The 18,402-nt window shown below is 36.4% G+C and overlaps 1 protein-coding gene across 4 annotated transcripts in view; it reads right to left on the bottom strand.

Moving 5' to 3' along the window:
- The window catches only part of LOC106084126 (uncharacterized protein DDB_G0283357), a 56,818-nt gene continuing 38,416 nt past the window's right edge, over positions 1 to 18,402 (bottom strand). For 3 of the 4 annotated variants that reach the window (XM_013247608.2, XM_013247607.2, XM_013247609.2), the window contains exons 2-7: positions 12,093 to 14,240; positions 11,034 to 11,495; positions 10,768 to 10,945; positions 9,994 to 10,685; positions 9,716 to 9,937; positions 1 to 7,566 (exon numbers count right to left, since the gene is read on the bottom strand). In XM_013247608.2, the coding sequence (XP_013103062.2) occupies positions 6,975 to 7,566; positions 9,716 to 9,937; positions 9,994 to 10,685; positions 10,768 to 10,945; positions 11,034 to 11,495; positions 12,093 to 14,239 (4,293 nt within the window). In that variant the 5' untranslated portion in view covers position 14,240 and the 3' untranslated portion in view covers positions 1 to 6,974. Of the gene's footprint in view, positions 7,567 to 9,715; positions 9,938 to 9,993; positions 10,686 to 10,767; positions 10,946 to 11,033; positions 11,496 to 12,092; positions 14,241 to 17,926; positions 18,312 to 18,402 lie in introns of those variants that run through there. The other variant, XM_013247610.2, reaches the window with a different exon arrangement.

The following is an 18,402-nucleotide window of genomic DNA, read 5'->3' on the forward strand; positions in this document are numbered from 1 at the left end:
TTTCCTCTCATTTTATTATAATTGATAGCAATAGGTCTGTTCGCGTACTTTTCCATTAAAAATTTGCAGGAGAGTAAGAACAAACTTTACTCTCTATTGCTTTTTATTTGAATTAAACAGCTGAATTTCATAAAACAGCTGTTCATTGCTGCAAATTTCTGCTGGGAAAAAACCACCAGTAAAAATTTGCAAGCTCTCAATTACCAAACACTTCAAATTGTACTCGCTCTCACGCACTCTCCCGCTCTCTTCTTCTGGCAAATAAAGTACGCGAACGACTTCCAGTAATAATTTGTGCAAATTTGCACAAATTTTTGAAAGGATAAGAATGCTGGAAATAAGGAAAAAAAACCTCCAGTACTCTCCCGCTCTCTTCTGCTGGCAAATAAAGTACGTGAAAGACTTCCAGTAATAATTTGTTCAAATTTGCACACATTTTTCAGTACGCCCCTGTTTTCATGGCTCTATCATGTTTTTCCATTATAAAATCAGCTGACATGAGCCATGAATCTGAATTTAATGAGCAGTATAAAACCCTGTTTACATTGGACATTAAATCCGCATTTAAGGCTCTCGTCAGCTGATTTGTATATAGGGAAAACAGATGATCGAACCATTAAATCCGGATTTAAAGAGCAGTGTAAAGGGGGTTTAAATGGATTTTAAGCGAGAGGGGGGCGGCATTCACTGTTTTATGAAAAGCTATTTTTTAAGGAAATTTTTCAATCGCTTTTAGAATTATACAGGCGTGTTCCAGTTTTCGAATTCGAAAAACGCAAAAAATTCCCCTACGCATATTTTCCAAATCTTATGCTTTAAAATTTGAAATCACTTAAGGCTCCTCTTACTGAAAAGAGATTTGATAAAATAATAAGCCAAAGAAAATCTTTGGTTTCGAGTTTTCAAAAATCGCAACAGGCCTGATTAAATGTTTAAACCAATAGAACATCTGTTTCACACCCTTTAAATTTACTGCGCAACTAGATAAAGACTAGACTTGTTTTGAATAAATGTCAATATGATCTCGGAAAGAAGTTCTTATTGGGGATTTTCTAATGTTGTTTTAATTTAAATCTAGTTTAAACTTCTTAAAAAGAAATCTAATCAATTGGACTACATCACTGTCATGCAATTATATGTTCAAAAACAATGCACAGTGAGATAGAATAAAAAAAAATTATAAAAAAAATCTACCGTTCCCAAAATCAAAATAACAAGGCCCTGGTTGATCCGAGTGCCTCGAATGTTGGGTCACCCCGGCATTTCGAAAATTTATTCGAGCTGCCAAATCTTCATTTGTAGACCAATTTTCAAAAATTTCTCTACAAAAAAGGCCATTTAAGTTCAATATCTCCGACGGCTTCGGGTATATTTGACTTTTATTTTTTTTTTAATTTTGGACAAGACCAGGGACCAAAATACCGCATACGTGATTGAGAGCGCTTTTGTTTCGTATGAAATTTCATCTCCTATTTAATGGTTGTTATACCACTTTTACACACTTTTTAATGTAACATTTTTTATAAATCATGATCGATTTAAACATTTGCGCTCTTAAATATTAGCATCTATTAAAAAAAATGCTTAAATACCTAAATTTTTTGAAAATTTGTGGTAAATAAAAACATTAATCCTTATTCCGGTTGTAGATGGCGTAGTCGAATTTCGAAATTTTTACAAAATGGTATTATGGTTGTCGAAGACGAAAATTCTTTTCCATATTTGGTATCACGTAAGACGAATTCAACTGTCAAATATGATGAAAACAATGGACACATAAGTTAGTTGCAAACTACATCATGTCTATTTGTCGAAAGAGTGTGGAACCTACTTTTATATTCCCTCTTATTCTGGTTGGCCAGGATTCACTAATAGAAGGTTAAGTCACTTGCAAAATCATAAAGTGGATAGGCCCCATTAACATCTTTTGGCATGTCAAATCTGTCGATTGAAAATTTCATCATATAGGAGGAAATATAAACATAGGATGAATGTACAAAGAGAACAAGTTAACATCCTCAATGCCAAGTACTCCCAAAAACTAAACAAATTGTATGTCGGCTGATTGCTTGGCTCAACCTTATTCAGTGAATCCTGCTGGTTGGAGATGGCGTTGTCGAATTTCTAAATTTTTACAAAATGATATCGGCTATCGATGACGATTTTTTTTTTTCAGACGAAAACGATCGATATATAAATTAATTGCACTACTTTTATATTAATTTGTTATTTACCATAATAGATTTCTATTAGCAAATTGTCGAAGGCGAATAAATTACAGAATACCACGAGATGTGAAATTCGGCTTTGACTACGACTGATGTCGATTTTCGCCTTTGACATCGGGAATAAGGGTGCTAATTTTCTTACTTTCCGCTATATATTTCTATTACCAAACAGTCCAAGGCGAATAAGTAACAGAATACCAAAATTTCAAATTTTCCCCATGAATATTCTACTAAGGATCAGTTGCAAACTTCTCACATATCAATAAGTGCTGTCCGATTCAAGTTTAAGCTCAATGATTAGGTACCTCCTTTCTATAGCCGAGTCCGAACGACACCTCTATGGAGAGAAGTTTTTACATGGCATAGTACCCCACAAATGTTGCCAGCATTAGGAAGAGAAAACCACCGTTGCAAATTTTTTCTGATGGTCTCGCCAGGATTCGAACCCAGGCCTTCAGCATGTGCGCTACTGTGGCCTCAGAATAGCACGACATGTGAAATTCGTCCTCCACTACGACTGCTGTCGATTTTCGCTTCGACAACGGGTATAAGTTATGGCCCTTTTAGACCGCATATCATGATCGTACTCATCGTGTATACATGTAGCCTTTACCAAAAACGGTACACAAATTTTTCTCTTCTCTTTGCTTTTATTTAATTTTTCATACTTTACTTCTCCTTTTATAACTTTATCTGACACAGAACGTGTTTTTCAATATCTGTCAATTAAAGATTACACATTTCTTTCGATGGACGCCATTCATCGAAAAAACAAAATGGTTTTGATTTTTCAGCCATGACTGATGGTTATGTGTACATGTGATGCATACACCTTTGTTTTCACCAATACTATTACAATGACCATACATCAGATGTGCTGTGATATAAACTCTGCATAGAGCTGACAAACTATCGATAAACGCACCATTCGATATTTTTAATAATAAATATCGAAAGTAGCGATACTATCGTTAATTTCCCATCACCTATATATCAAACGAAAATGAGAAGTGAAAATCAGGAAATCGATTTAGTAGAAGTCATGAGAGAAATCATTGTACAAAATGTTTGCCTAATCGGATGAAAATAGCGCCCTCTATAGGAGCAATGTATATTTAAGTATACATTCGGTGTCGGATTGCTTATTTTTTTTTAGTTTTGCAAAAATTTAACTTTTGCGATAGTTTCCATCGGAAAAATATCAATCGATATTCTGTAAAAAAATTAAATATCAATAGTGTCATCGATATTTTGCCAGCTCTAGTAGAAGTGTAGCCTAGAATGCAATTAACTTATATATCGATCGTTTTCGTCAAATTTGGCAGTAGGCTTTTGGGCTTTTAAAGCGATCTGGATGGTTCAACGGTAGGAACTAGAGGGTATCTTCTTTCTTCTGTTCCTGTGGTATCACAATAGATGAAAACGTCTGAGTGAGCCTGATGGCAGACTGCCACTTAAACCTTCGGGAAACATAATACCATTTTGTAAAATTTTTGAAATTCGTCTAAGCCTTCGCCAACCGGAAAACGTGGGGGAATATTTATAATAATGGCGATTTGGAAACCATCTTTGCCCAAAATGGGTTTTAGGTATTTTTGTGAAAGAAATTCAGACAGTATTTATTTTTTGTTTTTAAAGAACGCTTTTGTCTGCAAAATAAAAAAAAATATATATTCAGCCCGATTCTGAAAACTCCCAGGGAATTAATTTTTCAATTTCTCCCTCGAATAAAATCCTCCTAATCTAATTGAATGGGGAGAGGAAATTTATGGGAGAGAGAATTTCAATTTTTCGAAAACTGTTTTATTTTGGCTTTCAGAAAATTGCAATAAACCTTGAAAACTCCCAAACGGCAAAATTTTTACTAGTATTTTTTCGATTCTATCTCACTGGGCAATGTAACAAATTGTTTTTTTTTATATAATTGTTATTATTATTATTATAATTGTTGTTGTATTGTTTTAACATTTTAAAATCATAAATATTAACAAAAATATGTAATAGAAATCATAAACAAAAAAAATTATATATATATATATATATCATATAAAACAAAGCGGCTACTAAAGATGACTAATTAAAACTATATCGAAGATGCTTCCTAAACAAAAAGAAAACATTTGTTAAATTTTAAATTTACTTTTAAGATGTTACAACAAAACCCTTAAACCAGGGATTTCTTAGAAAGAGAATAAAAAAAAACTTAAACAGATATAAACAAACAAAGGTTTCAAACTTGTCGTCAAGGAGAAGAAAAAAACTTTGCATCATATATTGTGAAATAAAGTCTAAAGGCCTGGTTATGCTCTCGTAAACATACCGTAAATGTAGGAAACGTGTCAGCTGTTCTGTTTTACTTTACGAAAACACATGCAAACGATTAGTGAATGTCTGGCGACCGTAAACGGAAAGTAGTTTTACGAGCCGTTTTCGTGTCAGCTGATAAAATTTGAAGTTTGAAGACATTAGAAAACTGTTGTTCTCCTATTCTATGATTTCTCTGTGAAATTTATTACAATTTATTGTTCATAGTTAAGGTTGAATGAGTAGTCCACCATGAAAAGTGGCCAGTCTGACCTGTTGTCAAAAGTAACTGAAAATATGAGATATATGTTAGAACAAGAAATTACAGAAGAGAGTTGGTTGTAAGCGCTGTCGTATCTTCTTATCCATGCTAGCAATATGTCGTAAAACTGGGATCTATTTAGGTATTCCAAACACTCCCTTCGTCAAAGGTCAAAATGCTCTCACTATACTAAAGCCCACGGCCTTGAGTTCCACCATATACACAAACGGATTTCGATCCGGCACATGATGATTATAAGCACCACATCAGTTGAAACTCTAACCTCCAATTTGTTCGGTGTTCATCGTCATTACGAGAAGCTCAGCTGAGAGCTACCAGGCGTGTCCGCAGCATGCCAATAGTGGGATGATTCGTATACGAATGGAGAGTCTGAGTGAGAGGCCACGGGCGGCAACGTTTCTTGCTTATATACTGAGTGCCTGGGATACTCGATGTGGCAAGGCGATTTATTGGCGGCTTTAAATAACCAATGGCCATAACCTTACCGCGGCGATCGGTCTTATGGACCGGAACGCGCTTGACGGGAATCGCTACCTCTACATACAATGGCAACAGCAACAACTGATTTCGAAAACTGTAAATTTCTTTTGCGTTCTTTTGCGTCTATCGTAATGACACGTAGCTCTCCCTGAAATGTTGTGTGTGTCGTTGTTTAGCTCCAATACAGTCCGTCTCCTGATACCCTACTCAGTCTGCCCACCGCATCCATAGTATCCAGAAGGGAACCTTGGCCGTATTCTGCCTCTTCGTGCGGCTCAGGGCGGTAACTTTCGACCCATCGTTGTTATATGCCCTCTCAATATTCCGCCGCCATCGCGTACTCTTTCAATTGGAGTCGTCTCATCTGCTCGCATCACTGCGGGGAGGGCCGTCTTCTCTGAACTGCCCTTGAGTTATACCTGAAGTTCTCCGACGCCAGGCTCTTTTTTGTTAAAAAATTTGTTTTGTTTCAAATGTCAAATTCTACGTTTTTTAATAAGCATCATTGGCTCTTTATATTTACGATACATTTGCTCTACATTTACGAGGGCATAACCAGGCCTTAAAAAGTTTGATTAGCTTGCTTAACTACATAACATAAGTTGTTAGTTAGCATATTTCGCGTTTACAAATTAAACTAAACATTTAAATAAACTAAGACTGAGTGTTTGGCGTTCTTAACTGTTTCATTTTCTTTTGTTTGTATATCAATTAATTATATGTGTGTGTGTGTTTGTATTTTTCTGAGGGAAGGGAGGGCTGAGCAGCATATATATATATATGATCAATGCATTTATATACTTTACTAACTTCTCTGTATGTATAAAACTTGTTTTTTTTTGTTTTTTGATTTTTGTTCTAAACATTTTTAGTTGGGCATAAGGCGCTAGATTGTGGTTTATACATATGTATAGTATGTATGTATAGATTTACTATGTATATATAATGTAATTATGCACACGTTATGTATTTTCCTCAATAATAATAATAATAATAATCATAATAGTAATAATGCGTTTTTAACACTTTTAATCATAGTTAAATATTGAAACATTTTCATAATTGTTTTATGGTATTATTATTGTTGTTGTTATTTTAATAACAAATAGGTTTGGTTTGTTGTTGTTTAAACTTATACAACAATAGAGTAATAGAGCAAAAAAGGAAAAAAATCAAAAAATCATAAGAAAAAGTACAATATATAAATATATTTTATATATATATATATATATGTGTATTTTATAATAAAAACAAAATGGAGCAAAACACTTATAGGCTAAAATTTGTGGTAACATTTTTCTTCCATTTTAAACAAATTTTTATGTATTTTCTTCACTAGATTACTTATATTATATCTATGTGTGTAGGTATGTATGTATGTATGTATATATATATTATTCATAAAAGTTGTATGTATTTTCTTAGATATTTCTTTTGTATTTTCTCATAAGGGATGGAAGTTGGGTAAACAGTTAGGGAAGTAGGGAGTTGCTTAAATACCCTTAGTTCTTGTTTTTCTTGTGTTTTGTTTTGTTTTGTTTTGTTTTTGCAAATTAAAAAGGCAGCTAATTTCTTAATTAAACTCTGTTTAGAACTCTTCTTGCAAATCATCTGTCTGTCTCTACTCTACTCTCTACTCTAGGTTTTTGTATAACATTCTTCTTCTTCTCTTACCAGGTTCATCTCATCCATGTTGCTTTGCGTTTGATTTTAGTACGCAAACTGCGTAAAGTTTTGGGCTTTTTTGTCGTTGTCAAACCATGACTATGTAGAGTGTGTGCAGTCCCATAATGATGTAGGTGATGATGGTGTGCTGTTGTTGTTGTTGTTGTTCCATTTGAATTGGCTGAACCGAAATAACTTTGCGTACTGTAACCCTCATCGAGTAATGATGATGGAGTACTGCTGCTGCTGCTGCTGTTAGTATGTCGGCCATTATTGCCATTGATGGGAACATATGATAGATTGGCTGCTGCGGTACTAAGCATAGCCATCTTACTCATATTATGAGCTTGAGCTAATTGATGATGATGATGATGCTGTTGATAACTACTGTTGTTGTTATCCCTATCCATGCTGGATATGTGTTCCTCCTCAACGGTGGTAGAAGGTGGTCTTTTAATCGGTGAGTTAGAACTAAGACTGGAGTTTTGACTATTGGTGGTTGTAGAACTAGTATCAATACCTGAGGATAAAGAAAGTGAAAGTAAGGCATCCACACCATCACGATGGCGTTGTCGATCTTCCAATTCTTCTGGTGTCACATTGTGGCTGAAAAACATAAGAAAAGTTACATTTGAAAATAAAAACCAGCAAGCAAAGGCAAATGGCGGGAGAGTCCAAGTATATAACATTCAACACTATTGACTATACACGGCAAAGAAAAACAAAAAACGGCTTCAATTATGAAATTAATTGATCCATTTAATTTTTTTAATTGAAACTGCTTCAATCACGAAAATGATAACACCAATCAAAGTTTTTGAAAAAGGATTTTAAAAAAATTTCAATTAAATAAATTGCTTATTCAATTAAAAAAATGATTGAACATTTGTGAAATTTCCAATTAATTTTTTAATTGATCCAATTTAAAAAATTATTGAAATTTCCGATATCTCCAAATAATAATTTTAATAGGATCAATTAGAAATATGATTGAATATATGCAAATGTTGTATTAAAATTTTGGCAGAAACCGCGTTGTATAAGGCACACTCTCGATTTCGTTGCAGTATGGTTTACATATGTAAAATATTGGAACACAAATTTGAGGTTTATGTTTGGGTCCATGATCACATAACGATTTCGTTGCACTATGTTTTACATATGTAAAACTCTTGGAACACGAATTTGAGGTTTATTTTTGGACCCTTTTTTAAGACCCACCCCCATAGCGGAAATATTTGCTGACTATTGCAACCAGAGGCTCAAATGAAAGGTATTTGTGATTAGAAAACAAATTTGATAAAATAAAAAAAAAAACAATGGCAGTATGGGGTTCTAATAAATGGTATTTTAAAGAAGAGCACGATGCTAACCCCCACTCCCCCAAACACCACTTAATCGATCATATTTACCGACCATTTCAATGTGGGGCTCAAATAAAAGGTATTGTGCAGTGGAGCACGAATTGATACCCACTTTCGGGACCAATTTTCTGGGGGTCTACCCCTCTGGGGGTCTACCCCTCTGGGGGTCTACCCCTCTGGGGGTCTACCCCTACTCCAAAACAGACCATCGCAATATGGGGCTAAAATAAAGGTATTTGGGAGTAGAATACGAATCTGATATCCAAATGTGGGACCATTTATTTGGGGCACCGCCCCTTCCCCGATAAACATTCCATTGATAAACATGGGATACACTTTCTCATATCAGTGAGTGCAGTTCGATTAAAGTTTAAGCTCAATGATTAGGTGCCTCCGTTTTTATGACGTGTCCGAACGGCGTCCCGCATAGCGACAACAATTCGTAGAGAAGTTTTAACATGGCAGAATACCTCACAAATGTCTGAAGTTCACGCCGAAATTTGTTACGAGCCGTTCGGCATCACAGGCGGACATACTAACCTCTGCGGCACGGTGGCCTCCAATAGTAACAGAACATTAGGTGCAAGATTTTAGCCAAATTGGATAAAAAAATGCGACTATCAGGGGATCATGATAGCAAATCGGAGATCGGTTTATATGGGGGCTATATCAAATTATAAACCGATTTATATCATACTGGGTGCGGCTGTTGGAAGTCGTAACAGAACACTAGGTGCAGAATCTCAGCCTAAATGGATTATTGCGGGTTTCAGGGGTTCCGGATGTCAGTTAGGGAGATCGGTTTATAGGGGAGATATAATAGGTTATAGACCGCGTTAGACCAGACTTACCCTCATGAAAAAATGCTATTTGCAAAATTTCAGTCCAATTAGACAACAATAGCGGCTTCTAGGTGCTTTAGAAGTCACGTCGAAAGACCATTTTATATGGGAGCTATATCCAAATCTGAACCGATATGGCCCATTTGCAATCCCCAATGGTGAAAGGAGACCAACATAGCGCAGAGGTCCACTTATGATTTCAGCTGGGTTCGAAAACTGGCGAGAACATACGAAAAATTTTTTAACCGATGATTATACCCTCTTAATGTGATTATACCTTTTTTGTGAGGCAATATGCAATGTAAAAACTTCTCCTCCTCCTCCCCCACCGTACTGGGCTATAAAAAGCAGGTCCCTTTTTATAGCCGAGCCCTAAACTTGAATCGGACAGCACTCATTGATATGTGAGAAGTTTGACCCTGTTCGTCAATGGAATGTAAATGGCCAAATTTGCTTTTGGGTTAATAACTATACAAAATGCCAATAATTTGTCCATAGATTGGTAGCGGGATTTTATGTGTCCCCCTGTGTGTTTTTGTGTTTGCTTACCTTTCTTCACTGCTTTCATAGGCAGCATCCGATGATGCACAATTGCTTTGATTATCAGCACAGCCTTGATGAGATGATGGTATTTGTCCATTGCCATTTAATATCAATGACGAGCAACCGTTTAGCAAGGGTGTGGATGCACCACTGCCTGTAGCACTTCCAGCACCTCCACCAGCGGAATATGTATGATCTTCACTGGGTGAAGAGGTTATAACAGGTGCCCTAATGAACCAAGAGTTAGTAAAAAATTTATTATTGTAATATTTCCGGTTGCTTACCCATTTTGAAAGGTTTCAGCAAAAACTTTTGGTCCGTGTTTCAATGCCAACATGGCAGTGGCCGCATTAACATCATCTATGCTATCCACACCACAATCTCGGGCTAAACGCTCAATACTCTCATAATTGCTGAAAGCACCCATTACAGATGAAGGATTATTATTATTATTACTATTATTATTGTTATTATTGTTGTTGTTGTTGCTTATTTGGCAGGCGTCTCCTCCGCCCAAAACACCGTTTGTGGTTTGTCCCTGTATGGGGCTAGTATTGATGTAACCACCACTAGCACCACCACTGCAATTGGCATACTTATTGCTGTTATTGTGTTGAGGAGTTGAGGAAAGATTATTAGCATTGTTTGTTTTGTTGGTTGTACTATAATCGGACGGATATTCATCATCGGGGACATCGGGCACCACATCACTAATGTCCTTGATAGCTTTCGACAGATTTGGAAATAAATTTGGATCAAAGCGTGAATTGATATGTGATGATGATGATGTTGTAGAGGATTTTGAGCCATCTAAAACGTCAAAACCTTGTGATGATATCATTGAACCTCCTCCAGGACTTTTCAAACTGATTTTATCAGCTGAAGAGTTCTGAAAGAATGGTGAGCGATTGAGAGCTTGTATAAGATTTTGTCTTTGTAATTGTTCCACACGCCACAATGAACCTTTACCCATGTTCTAGTTGGAAAACAAGAAGAAGAAGAAGACATGCATTTAGCTCTCCGCCCCACCTCAAATGCCATAAAAGCTTAATACTTACTGGTGCCTTTTCGACTTTTACAAAGCTCTTATTCAGTGACAGATTGTGACGCACACTATTTTTCCAGCCTGTTGGAGCTGTTTTGAAATATGGGAAATGTTGTACTATCCAAGCATAGATTTCTTTAACTGGCAAAGCCTTTTCTTGTGATCCTTCAATAGCCATAAAAATTAAGGAACTGAAATATGAATAAAAAAAATTAAAACGATAATGCCGACTGGGCCACCTACGGGTGAGCTGGGTTTTTCTTCATCCTCTATATTTACCTAAAACTGTATGGAGGCTTATTATGGGTATGTACCAAGGGATCGTATGGCACTTTATTGGTATGTTTTTGTTTTTGTGGTGTTGTAACTAGATTGTTGTTGTTAATGTTATTGGTAATTGAGGTGTTAGTATTAATTGTTAGCGAACTGGTTGAAGAGGATTTTGGCGTAAGTGGAGCTTGCTGTTGCTGCTGCTGCTGCTGCTGTGGTGTTGATCCATTTATTCTTTGGCTTGAAATGTTCAAGTTGCTGTTGGATTGTATTTCGAAATCTTTAAGAGAATCATTATCATAACTTGAATAGGAGGTAGGACTACGTATTGCTTGATGTTGTTGTTGTTGTTGTTGTTGTTGCAAATGTTGCTGCAACTGCTGAGTGGTAGTTAGCGCATAATATTCTTTGGTTGTGTGTTGTTGTAATTGCGTTTGTGTTTCAGGTGAAACCATAAGATTTGGCGAAGAACTGTAAAAAAAAAACAAAAAACAAGTTAAGAAAGGCATTTCGTCCACTAGATTAAAGTCAAAGTAAACAACTCTGACAAGCACTGAGGAATTTTATCCTCATTATTTATTTTATTATATACATTGGGGTGGGTCAATTTTTTAATCGACAAAATCGAGCTTACGGTTTTGAACGACGAAGTCCGTCCATCGGATTGTATTTACATGGGAGCCGTTTGAATTTGACAAAATTTACCAGATCATTCCAAATGGGAACTAGAACATTCTATATTGTATTAAACGGGCGATATGTACATATATATGGGTGCTATATCTAAATTCATAGAGTTCCTTTAGGATATGTGGACAATTTCGTAATGATTGGGTAAGAAAAGCGGACGGACAAACGACACGGAATGAAAAGACGAACATACCCAAGAATCCTACAGTTGGTCGTTTGGACATAGCAGACAATTAGCTATGGACGGACTTTGTCTTTAAAAGCCGATGGCTCGATTTTGAATTTAGACCTATGATGTATTGTCCAATTTTTAACTGCTTCGTGTTTTATTGCTCCACACAAATTGACTCACCCTAATATACATCAATGTATACTTACACCACAATTTGTTGTTGCTGCTGGTGGGGATGGTGGGCTGATACCGACAGTGGTAATGCTGGATGACTGACTAAGGTATAACCAGCAGGAATACCCGTGGTACTTAATGTTGTGGGCGAGGCAGCGGACGATGAAGAGTTAGTAGATGAAACCGCTATAAATGGAGCTGTTGTAGATGAGTTTGAGCTACTATAGTTTAAAGCTATGGGCGTCGAAGAACCACTTAAAGTGAAATAGGATGTCTTGCTCAATGGTGGACTGCTACCACCGTTGATAGCTGCTGTTGAAAGAGAGGACGATAGCGATGTATTGGACGAGGCAGGTGAAGAAACGACTGTAATAGTAGAACCCGCTGCTGAGGCTGCCATTGCAAGAGACGTGGAGACTGTGACAAGATTGGAGGAGGACGATGCCACGGAGCCGCTGTTGCTGGTGTTAAAGTTATTAGTAACATTATTGGCTGTCGCTGTCGAGGATGTGGGTGATGATCCAATAACAATGCCACCACCGCCTCCACCTTGATCCAAAACGTTCATTTTCTCCCTTAAATACTTTTTGTGGGGATGGTGGGTTGTACTTCCGCTGCTGGTCGTCGACATGGGTGTTGTATTTGAAACTCCATTGTTTGATTGCACTTGCTGTTTATGACCTTGATAAAGTGTGTTAATAGAAGAACTGCTTCCATTTGTTGTCATTGTTGCCAGGTTGCCATTAGTAACACCACCACCGCCGCCACCATTGCCATTGGCAACGATTGAAGTGGTACTGGGCAGCGTTAATTGTTTGGACCCTGTAGCAACTAGCACTGGTGTTGTTGCCGCCGCCGCCGTAGACACCAAGGATAATGTATTTGCTGTTGCAGCAGATGCGGTATTTGATGATGATGATGCGAATGAGGATGATGCAGAAGAAGGCACAAAGGAAGATTGACTATTGCTCAGATTGGTGGCATTGATTTGTGTTATACTGCCCACACTATTGGAATTGTTCAATATCTGACGGGTAGCTGGTAGAAAGTTTGCACCAGCTTTATATTCCACTACGGTTGTGGTGCCACTTGGGCCCACATGTACTGTTGTGGTAGCGGCTATATTACCGTAAACTGTATGTGATTTGGCATCCTTTAAGTCACTCGCGCTAAAACGTTTAAATTGCTGTTGAAAATCGCTAACACTCAACGTGGTGATTTGTGTCTCTGCTGGCAACTCTGCGGCCACCGATGAAGAGTTTGTGGAGGCATTTGTGGCTATCACTTGTTCCTCACTGGCTACGTGATGGGGCAACTCCTCAATCAAATCATGGGCATTTGCGGCATTGACAATGCAAATATTGCTATTGCCAAACAAGGTGCGCTTGGCTGTATTCGATGTTACAGGATTTGTTTGATTGCTGCTGGTAGATGTTGTTGTTGTGGTTACAATTTCCTTAATTAAATTGGAATTATTCAACCAGGACAAAGAGTGCAATTCTTCATCATTATCATTTGTAGCTGCCACCGAGGACTGCGATGAAATTATATGATGCTGCTGCTGTGGCAAATGATGATGTGCATTGTTGGCGTTTTGACTGTGATGATGATCCATATTGCCGGGTGCAGCAGAGGTGGCCGACGACGAAGATGTGGGTGCCTCCAATGGTTCAGTTGCCAACAGCACAATATTGCCTGTGGTTGGAGCAGCACCACCACCGCCACCATTATTGTTGCTATTGCCACTGCCTACTATATTGGTGGTTGTTATGGCTGTGGTGGTCCCATCGTATGCTGTAAATTGGCCATTACGATTTTGTTGCAAGAGAACATATTTTGAAGTAGCCGGCATTGTTGTTGAATTAAATGCTGCCGTCGTTGGAGATAACGAGTTGGCTGCAGAAGACAAATTCAGTATGTTATTATTGACCTTAGAGGCCGCTGCTAGAAGGTTGCTCAAATTATTTGTGCTCGTTCCTGTTGATGTGATATTTAGATTGTTCGACGGCGCGTGTTGATGCGGTTGTGGCTGCTGCTGAGACTGATTAATATTTGAACCTGCCACAGTCCTTAGGCTATTTGCGGCTGCCACAACTGTGGCTGTTGACACGGTTTGTAAGGTACGGAATTGATTTAAATCATGAGACGTCAATATTTGTGTGGGATTGTCTGGCGACATTCTAATTGAAATAAAAAAATAATAAATATCTCTTGTTATCAATTGATGTGGGCATACAAATATATGTACAGCGGTCAAAAAAAGTATTCATCATTAGCAAAATTGATAATAAATTCACTTATTTTGGGTAATTGAAGAAAATTTAAAGTAAACAAATAATGCAGTTTTATGCAATAGTTTATTTTTCGTAATATGTTTTAAAATAAATTCAAAAAATAAATTTAATTAGCGCAAAAAATGCAATTTTATATAATAACACCAAAAACAGAACAAAAAAAGTATTCATCATTGATGTGCTATCATCAAAGTCAAATTCAAATATTATTTGGGAATCCCCCTTTTCTGTTTTATTTAGTAAAGGAGGCTTTGCCCTTGACAGCAAATATTTAATTTCATTGAAAATATAGTTTTTGTCAAAATGGGTCGTAAGCAAAACGAGGTTTCTGATGAGGTAAAAGTTTTGATAATAAAACACCACAGGAATGGTTTAACTCAAAAAACTATCAGTGAAATATTAAATAGACCACGATCTACTATACAATCCATCATCAGAAAGTGGACAGAAACGAAAACTGTTGACAATAAACCAAGATCTGGTCGACCAAAAGCACTTTCAGTTGGAGATGTGCGTTGGCTAGTGCGGCAAGTTCAGAAAACTCCGAAGACAAATGCGACCATTCTTCGTAAAAACACTATGGAATATTTAGGGAAGGAAGTTACTACACAAACAATTCGAAATACACTCAAAAGGCATAGTTACAGAGGAAGAACTGCACGTAAGAAGCCCTTTATAAATAAAATAAACCGAGTGAAAAGGCTAAACTTCGCAAAAATGTATGTAAAACAGCCCGAATCATTTTGGAAAACAGTCATTTTTGCAGACGAGAGCAAGTTTAATCTTTTTGGGTGCGATGGAAAGGTCATAGTGTACAGAAAACCAAATACAGAGCTTGAAGAACGAAACACAGTTGCTACTGTAAAACATGGTGGAGGTGGTTTAATGGTTTGGGGGTGTATGGCGGCTTCAGGAGCGGGAAATCTTGAAATTATTAATGGAGTAATGGATCATAAGTATTACATTGACATTTTAAAGAGGAATTTAAAAGATAGTGCTGTAAAACTTGGGCTTGGTAATAACTTTCAATATTATCAAGATAATGACCCCAAACATTCTGCTTTAAATACCAAGATGTGGATGCTGTATAACTGCCCCAAAGTCATTAAAACTCCTCCTCAAAGTCCCGACTTGAACCCAATTGAACATCTTTGGGAACATCTCGAACGCAAATTGAGAACGCGCAATTTTTCGAGCAAGAGTCAAATGCAACAGGTGATAATGGAGGAATGGACTAATATAGACCAAAATATAACCGCTAAATTAGTCCAATCGATGTCAAACCGTTTAAAAGAAGTTATAAGACGCGGTGGTCGAATAACAAAGTATTAATTTTTTTAAATTATGTTATTTATTTTTTTGTTTTTTTGCAATGATGAATACTTTTTTTGTTTAATTTTTTGTGTTCAGCTGTAAAATGGCCCTTTTTGTTCCAATAAATACTATTTTTTTCTTTAAAAACAATGAAATTGTGTACATATATATCACACAAGCACTACTGCATCATTAGTTTAATATGTATTTATTCCAATTGTCTTTTGTAGACTTATTAAAAAAAAAACATTGAATGATGAATACTTTTTTTGACCGCTGTAGATATTGAAAAATTATGATTCTGGTCTATTGACGGGGTTATTTCCATATGCCCCAAAAATATGTTAGAACCCTGTAATTTGCTCGGAAATATCTTTCAAGTTACGCCTTTTTCGTTTAATTCACAGCCATACCCACTACTTTTTTGTCCCTTGATACGTTCTCCAACTTATCGAAATCAGATGATTTTATAAAGGAAAAACAGCTGATTTCGAATACTGTGGTTAAACATGACTTAAGAAGCCTGGTATATGACAACAAAGCTGTCTACCCACCTGCACTAAAATGAAAAAAATTCTTCTAACTGCAAACTTAACCTCTTAAACCGGTTAGCTTAATATTTTATAAATACTTCATTCAAGTTAGCATAAAGTCTTCCTCTTCCCTATTTAGAATTGCTACTTCTTGACATATTCATGGTGGCAAAATCTTTAAATTAAACGGCACTTTGGATAACGGCTTTCAAATAACGGCTTTCGAATAACGGCTTTGTTGGCAGTGTTGCCACAACACCCAGAATTATAAGTTTGGCATTTTTATTTACTTGGTTATTGTTGTTGTAGCCACACGTTGTGCGTGTCAGCGATTGCTGACCAGCCACTCGAAATGCTGGATCGTTGCGGTACATTAAACCGATTTCTTTAGTGCAAAGATCTTAAAAAGCTCTTTGGGGTTACCATTGAAGAATAATTTAGCATAACGGCTATGTTGGCAGTGTTACCACAATAAATAATCATTTGTACATAGTTGCCAGTGTTACCACAATAAATAATCATTTGTACATAGTTGTCAGTATTCTACAATACTTTAATTCATTATATATTAACAGATAATTAATACTTAGGTTGTTTTATTTACCAGTCTAGCGGATATAAAACGCTCTTCCCACTAAAGGCGTTGAGCTTGGTTTTGAGCGTCGCGTTGCAAAAATGCCACACGTAAGTGTTTGTATTCTATTCTGCTTCCACCTATTTTCAGCCAACGTTTCGTCGACGTTTTTTTTATATAGAGTTTGACAGCATTCCGCTTGAACAGAATACTCAGCTTAAAGTAGTGCTTTTGGTCATCAAAGTTAATAATTGTTTAACTTTTGTGAGTTAATTTTTTGACATTTGTTTGCTAACTTACATGTGATAGCACAGGATGCCGCTCGCTGTCAGGTGTCAAAGTTGAATATTTGTTTTTAACTTTTCCGCGTTGCTTTTGCGGGGTTTGTGTGCAGAGCTGCATTTACAAAGCAACGATCAAAAACAAAGCACAACACGCTCATTCTGTTTTGACGTTAAATGCTTCGTACTTTATACGTTGGCAGCACTGACACACGTCCAAAATAGACAAATATCAATAAAAACAAAATAAGTCATGTTAATTTTAAATAAATGTTTCTCCAAAAATGTGATTTTATTCCAGAACTTTTAATCATTGAATAGGTTAGGTAAGCTAAGAGTGGCAGTCCTACATTAGCGACAGACCAAGGCTTCTGGCGGTAATCGAATCCATGACCTCTGCACTGGTAAACCAAGCAGGCTACCAACTCGGCTACCCGGATGCCGTGATCTTTGAATAAATATGTTGCGTTCTTCTTCTTTTTGTTTTGTAATTCAGATTGAATGATGAGACCCTATGTTTTAATAAACAGCGATAAGATTAGCCGCTAAGCCAACCGGGGATATTTTTCTTCATACAAACTAGGCGAACAAATCCGCTTATTGGGTAAATAAAACACGGCAAATAACAAGTACAGTACAATACTCATTGAAGCATTATATTTAAATTGCAAATAGTAATAAAAAATATGTTTAACATTAAATTATTGTGTTTGAGTGATTGCTGATATCAATTATATTGGTTAAGCACGTTGATTAACATCAATGTTCACTTTTATTTTTTATATAACAACTAGGTATGGAGGAAAAATCGAAAAAATTGCCTTTCTTTAAAATATACAAACGTATGTATTATGCACATAATACATATACCTATGATAGTATTTTTAAGAGTACGAGAAATGCACCACACTTATAATCTGGCGTATTGTGAAATATTTCTTTTTATAATATTAATATTTTTATTTATTTTCTTTTTTAGCGTCGTAATCGTCTATATAACAAATGCAAAACAACACGAGGTAGATAGGTTGATGGTACATATATATATATATATATTATAATAATATTATCGGCTGGCTACGACATGCGAAACACAACTAAAAGTCAAATTGTCAACTGAACGGCGACTGACGACGTTGTGAAAACAATTAGAACATTTGTGTGTTGCTCTTTCAACGACGACGTCGACGAAGACTACGCGGCGCGATTTCTTTTTTAGTGAACACAACTGAAGAATAAGCTAAAGTGAATGACAAGTATAATTTTTTTCTCCTCACATTTGGAAACAAAAGTGTACAAATACACAAAATCCACTTACTCAGAGACTAAAAAGAAGAGAGAGGCGG

Source organism: Stomoxys calcitrans, chromosome 4, assembly GCF_963082655.1.
Source record: "Stomoxys calcitrans chromosome 4, idStoCalc2.1, whole genome shotgun sequence".
In the NCBI taxonomy this organism is placed as follows: Eukaryota; Metazoa; Arthropoda; class Insecta; order Diptera; family Muscidae; genus Stomoxys; species Stomoxys calcitrans.